The following is a 6075-nucleotide window of genomic DNA, read 5'->3' on the forward strand; positions in this document are numbered from 1 at the left end:
CCTTGGCCCTTGGCCCTTGCTCTGCGAGTTGCGGTGGGGAGGACACAATCGGGAGTGCGACTTGAAGACAATCTGTCCCGCGAGTTGGCGGCACACAAATTTTCTGTTCCACCGCATCATTTTCTCCATGTCCACACACGTCACATACATAGACACACACACACACACACACACACACACATATATATATTTATATGCACACACACACACGTACTCAGAAATGCACCCGTTGAATAGTGATGAAAAGAAGTAGGGGTTGCAAAGCCGTATCCCATCATCCTTCATTCCAAACCTTGCTTGACCGCCCCTCTCCTCCATCCACCCCTCCCTCTCCCATCCCGTCATTTTTTCTGTTGCCAATCCCCCACCCTAGCACAGCTTGCCGCAAGTGGTACAAGTCGCCAGCACTCGCGGCTGGCTGAGCGATGCAAAGTGGCTGGCATCTTACTTCTTCGCTAAGAGCTCCGATGGCGTCGACACAGTCGGCTCCGATCCGCCCACCCTTTGATGAAAACGCGTGACAGCGACTACGGACGCCGTCTCGGCGCCCAATCCTTACCTTGATCTCGCGTGAGCGCGAGCTTACGACGAGCGGTCATGTACACGCAGGTAACTGTGTCAATCGGTACGACGTACTAGCACAGAGGGTCGGGCCGTCGAGCCAGCAGAGCGACCGCTCGGCCGGCAAGCGAGGGAGAGGACAATGCCCGTCACTTTGTTGGTTTTTTTGTGCCTCCACCACCCAGCCACGAGGACTCGGCGGCGAGCGAGAGTGGCTCAAGCACACGAGGGCTTGCCACTGCACTCCCTGACACCGCCACCGTCACTTTCCCTCTTTGCCCAAGGTCATCGGTGAGAGGCGGCATGTCCTCCTCTGCCTCATCGAGCTCATCAGATGGGTCGTCGTCGTCAGCAGCGTCATGCTCGTCGACTGTCAGTGGCGAGGCCTCATCAAGTGGCTCCGACTCCAAGAGCCACCACGAGGAAATGTCGGCATGCGAACAACACGCGGGCGGTGGAGGAAGCTCTGCTCCTGGCACAGCAGCCACGAGTCCTGCAGCCATACCTCCTTCTGCAAACGGTAGTGCCGAGCCTACTCTACCTTCTCCGCCTTGTCCTGTCACCGCCACCGAGCTCCCTCCGCCTCTGCCTCCTCCGGCTAGCCTGCCTCCTGCTGGTGGTCTCGCTTCGGGAGAAGCGCCGCTTGCGGTGGCAGCGGCGGCGGTGGTGGCGCTTGATGCCAATATTGTGGCTGGCCGTGCTGCAGATGCCGAGGCTGGAGTCAAGGCTGGGACCGAGGCTAGGCTCGAGGCTAGGCTCGAGACGGGGGGTGAGACCGAGGCTGGGGCTGAGACTGGGGGTAGGACTGAGGCCGGGGCCCAGGTTGCCGAGACAGAGCTTGGTTCAGGTGCCGAGTCGGAATCAGACGTCGAGTCGGCATCAGATGGTGAGTCAGGCTCGTCGTCGTCATCGTCGACATCGTCGGCGTCGTCATACTACTCGTACTCGTCGTCGTCGTCGTGCACGTCTGCGGCTCGGTTCGACTCGCTCAACGAGTCACAGGTCCAGGGCGTGCTCACCACCCACTCTGTGACGCCGCTTACGCCGCGATCAGTGGCTGACGATTCAGACTCGGACACCGGGGTTGAGGTTGTGTGTCTGCGGGTGGGGCGGCGGGCGTCGAGCTCTGGTGGGGCGGCGGGCTTGTTGCCATCACGGCGGCTGACGCCGTCGCTGCCGGTTTACGCTGGCCCGCTGTATGTGCGGGCGCAACGACTGCTGCACCTGCGCGTCGCCGAGGGCCGCAACCTCAAGGGCGGCAAGTCGACAGTTTCGTCGTACTGCAATGTGCACCTCGGTGGAGGGCTAGTAGTGCGGACACAGACGGTGCACAAGACATCGGAGCCAACCTACGGCGAAGAGTTCAACTTTGAGCTTCCGCTGACGTGGGAGCCCAACGTGGAGATCGATGTGTTTGAGACTGGTTCGCGCCGGCGCGACGCGTTCCTTGGCCGAGTCCTTCTCAACTCGGACAAGCTCGCGGGCTCGAGTGAGAAGATGATGCAAGAGTGGCTTCCACTTGAGCTTCCAACCGTCCGCAAGCGCGACTTTGTCTCGGGCTCAATGCATGTCACCATCCGGCACGCGCCGTTTACAGAGGCAACGAGTGCGCCAGGTACACTGGAGATCCGCATCGGTGAGGCCCGCAATCTGACTCACGCCGGCATCTCGGGCCCGTGCAAGCCGTTCATCCGGGTCGACTACGGTGGCGAGGCCCAGACAAGCACGCCGATGCGCGCGGCGGCGTCGGTGGCGGTCTTCTTTGGCGACGCCTTCACCTTTGTCACAGACCGGACCTCGCGGTCGGTCATTGTCTCTGTCTGGCACGCCAAGAAGCTCGGCACCGACGACTTTATGGGTGAGGTCTCGGTCGACCTGCGGGCGCTTGAGCCGCATGTGGCCCACGCGGCATGGTACTCGCTCCGCTCCAAGTACTACGCCACGCCACACGCCAAGCTCGAGGCGCAGGTCCAAAAAATGGCCCGCCAGCGGCGGTGCTCGGTGACTTCGCAGTCGTCGCCGCCGCCATCGCCGCCGCCTGCCAACGGGTCGGGCGGAGCGTCAGAGGAGAGCGGCGAGTCGGAGCCGTCCAGCTCGCCGCGCATCATTATGGCGGCGTCGGACGACATCAAGCTCCGGTCTGCCTTTGGCCTCCACACCCTCGGCTCGGCCACGGTCCAGGCCTCGTCGCCCGAAGTCTCTGTTCGGCGACGGGCGCTCGCGGCGCTGCCCGAGGGCGGGGCGGGCGGCGACGCCGGCGTCGACGGTGGAGCGTCCGAGGTCTCGGCTATGGGCGACCTGCGGGTCAAGTACGAGTTTTCCGAGGTCGATATTCTTCCTCTAGACGCATACGAGCCGCTGCTTGCCACGCTCGAGGAGGAGGAGGGCGCTCAGGCGCGATGGGTCATGGCATACACCCGCAACCGCGATGCATTTGCCCGGTCGCTCATGCTTGTGCTCCGCGGGCGCGTGCGGCGCTCGAGTTTCTCGGCTCTGTGCTGGCGGACGAAATCGAGGCGACGCCCAACACGGGGGTGCTCTTCCGCGGCAACTCGCTCGGTTCCAAAGCTGTGGACATGTACATGAAGATTGTGGGCAAGGAGTACCTTGCGAGCACGCTCAAGCCGGTTCTTGACGCCATGTATGCGTCCGACGGACATTTCGAGATCGACAACGCGCGCGCCGCGCGCGACGGCACCGACTGGCAGGACAATCTTGTGCGGCTCAACGGCATGATTCGACTCGCGGTGGACTCGGTCCTCGGCTCGCTCGACGCCATGCCGCTCCAGCTCCGCTTTGTTTTTGCCGCCCTCGCCAACGCGGTGGCGGCCAAATTTCCCGACAAGCCGGGTGCGCCACTCATTGCCGTCTCGGGCTTCCTCTTTCTCCGCTTCTTCTGCCCGGCGGTAATGGGACCCAAGGTGTTTGGCCTCGCCGACGCGCACCCGGGGCGGCCGACTGCTCGCGGCCTGGTCCTCATCGCCAAGACCCTGCAGTGCCTCGCCAACCTGGTGCGGTTCGGAGACAAGGAAAAGTGCATGTCCCACCTCAATCCGCTTGTCGACGAGTACGACGGCCCGATGCGGGCGTTCCTCGCGGCGGCAGCAACCGTGCCGTCCGTGGGAGATGGCAGCTCGCCAACGCTGGCGCAGGCCGAAAACTTCTACGCGCCGCACGAGAGCGCACTCGGAAAGGACGCACTCGAGTACCAAGCGGCGCTCGTCCACAAGGAGCTTGCTGGCGTCCTGCGGAGCCTCGAGCCCGACGACGAGATCATCGAGATGTGGCCCGGAAAGGTCAAGACCAGCGGCGCGCTCTTGATGTACACCCGCGCGCTGCTCGTTCAGATGGACAAGATCCGGGTCCAGGCCAAGACGCTTGCCAAGCGGCGCGAGCGTGGGCTCTCGGTTTGGCACGCACAGGAGGCTGCCAAGCAGGAGGCGCTCCACAACTCGGAGGCGTGGTCGGCGGCCAAGGCGGCGGACCTCGCGCGAATTCGCGAGACGCTCGAGACTGGGGCGGTGTTCACCAAGCACGCGCGCGGCAAAAAGCCAAGCGGTTTGTCTACGCCGACTTTACCTCGCAGTCGCTGTACTGGGAGCCAGTGGCAGGCAAGGACGGCCAGGTGCGAGCGGGCAAGCCGACGGCCCGTATTGCTTTTGCCGACATCCTCGACGTTGTCCGCGGACATACCACCGTGGCATTTAAGAAGAGCGGCAAGCGCGGGCGCGAGTTTGTCGCCTTTTCCGTCGTCGCCGTCTTTTGCACCCTCGACCTCGAGGCTGACGACGAGGCCATCCGCGAAGCCTGGTTCTCCGCGCTCTCGTTTGTGGTCCGCGAGATCGAAACGCTGGCTGCGACTCCATCACAGCAACAATGAACAATGGACATACAGGCCGAGCATGTAGTGGGCGTCTTTAGGTCAGGTCTGACGGCGCGAGTCGCCCGAGACCGAGTCGGGATCGCCCCAGCCCTGTTGCTCGCCGTGCGACTGCGGGTTGTCGTAAAACTCGCCGACATGGTCGCCGTCGGCCAGCAGCGGGTCAACGTCGGCGGCCGAGGTGAGCTCGTCAAGCGATGGGATGGAGGCGGCGAGGCCGATGGAGTCGCCGAGGTCGCCATCTTCCGACGCCGAGTGGTGAGCGGCGAGGACCGAGCCGGTGCGGCCGGCGAGCTCGTCAAGGACGGCGTCCGGCGAGGCGGCAGTCGGATCGACAGCACCGTCGGCGCCGTTGTGGCTCTTGGAAATGGAGCCGTACATGGTGAGGGCCTTGGCGACCATGGCCGAGACATCGTTGGCGTCAGTCGGCAGGAGCATGGTGTTGGACGACGCCGCGAGCTTGCCAAAGGCCTCGACGTACTCCTCAGCCAGCTTGAGGCCGACAGCGTCCTTCCCGCCCTGCGAGGCGACAGCCTTGGCAAGCATGAGGATGGAGGCTGCCGAGGCCTCGGCGTTGGCGATGATGGCCTCGGCCTTACCCTTGGCCGAGTTGATGAGCTCGGACTTGTGGCCTTCGGACTCGAGGATCATAGCGGTCCGCTGGCCCTGAGCCACGTTGATTCGGGACTGTTGGACACCCTCCGAGTCGAGAACGGTGGCCCGCTTGCGGCGCTCGGCGGCGACCTGCAGCTCCATGGCCTGGACGACCGAGTGCGGCGGGGTGATGTCGCGGATCTCATACCGCTTGCACACCACACCCCACTCCTTGGCGGCAGCATTGATGTTGGAGACAATCGACTCGTTGAGCAGCGTTCGCTCCTCAAACGTCCTGTCGAGGCTCATCTTGCCGAGCTCCGAGCGCATGGTCGACTCTGCGAGCTGGGTGATGGCGTAGTGGACGTCCTCGATGCCGTACGAAGCCAGGACCGGGTCGACAACCTGGTAGTAGAGAACGCCGTCAACAGCAAGCAGAACGTTGTCCTGAGTAATGGCCCGCTGGTCGCGGACAGCCACAGCGACCTGCTTCAGCGAGTGCTTGTACTTGATGCGATGGAGGAGGGGAACAAGGATGCGGAGGCCCGGCTCGAGCACCTCGTGGAACCGTCCGAACCGCTCCACCACCCACGCCTCACGATGCGGCACAATGTTGAACACCCAGTTGGTGTACTTGGCTGTTCCCACTCCACCCATCGCCATGCCCATCGCCATCGCGCCCGTCCTGCCCGTCCCGCCTGAGCCTCCTCGCCCGAGTCCTCCCGTGCCCAACCCACCGCCGAGCCGGACGCCAGCCACCACGCCTGTCCGCACCAGTCCTCCTCCACGCAGCATTGTAGAGGTGAGGTGAAGTGGGGTATAAGGTGAGAGACGGTGCAAGGGTCGAGGTTGAGACCGTCGAGGTCGAAACCTTGGAGCGCTGTCGGCTGTGTCGCGTTGGCCGACTGGTTGGTGAGTGGTCGGCCAGTGGGGGGATGAAGATGAATGTTCGAAGAGGGGGGAGTTTGGGGGGGGGGGGGGGGGGGGATGGTTACGATCGGATGGCTGTGTCATGGATCGTGTTGTTGCTAAGATCGCCA

At 63.6% G+C, this 6075-nt stretch overlaps 2 protein-coding genes across 2 annotated transcripts; one reads left to right on the forward strand and one right to left on the reverse strand.

Moving 5' to 3' along the window:
• Window positions 1-597: 597 nt before the first annotated feature.
• Window positions 598-4441, forward strand: AMSG_09593 (Rasa2 protein; the record flags this gene model as incomplete). Its single annotated transcript, XM_013898698.1, has 4 exons — window positions 598-625; window positions 1199-3015; window positions 3045-4082; window positions 4118-4441. The coding sequence occupies 4 exons, from the start codon at window positions 598-600 to the stop codon at window positions 4439-4441; spliced, it is 3207 nt and encodes a 1068-aa protein (XP_013754152.1).
• Window positions 4442-4483: 42 nt separating this feature from the next.
• AMSG_09594 (erythrocyte band 7 integral membrane protein) lies at window positions 4484-5830 on the reverse strand (the record flags this gene model as incomplete). Its single annotated transcript, XM_013898699.1, has 2 exons — window positions 4484-5673; window positions 5773-5830. The coding sequence occupies 2 exons, from the start codon at window positions 5828-5830 to the stop codon at window positions 4484-4486; spliced, it is 1248 nt and encodes a 415-aa protein (XP_013754153.1).
• Between the last annotated feature and the right edge of the window lie 245 nt (window positions 5831-6075).

Source organism: Thecamonas trahens, assembly GCF_000142905.1.
Source record: "Thecamonas trahens ATCC 50062 unplaced genomic scaffold supercont1.52, whole genome shotgun sequence".
In the NCBI taxonomy this organism is placed as follows: domain Eukaryota; order Apusomonadida; family Apusomonadidae; genus Thecamonas; species Thecamonas trahens.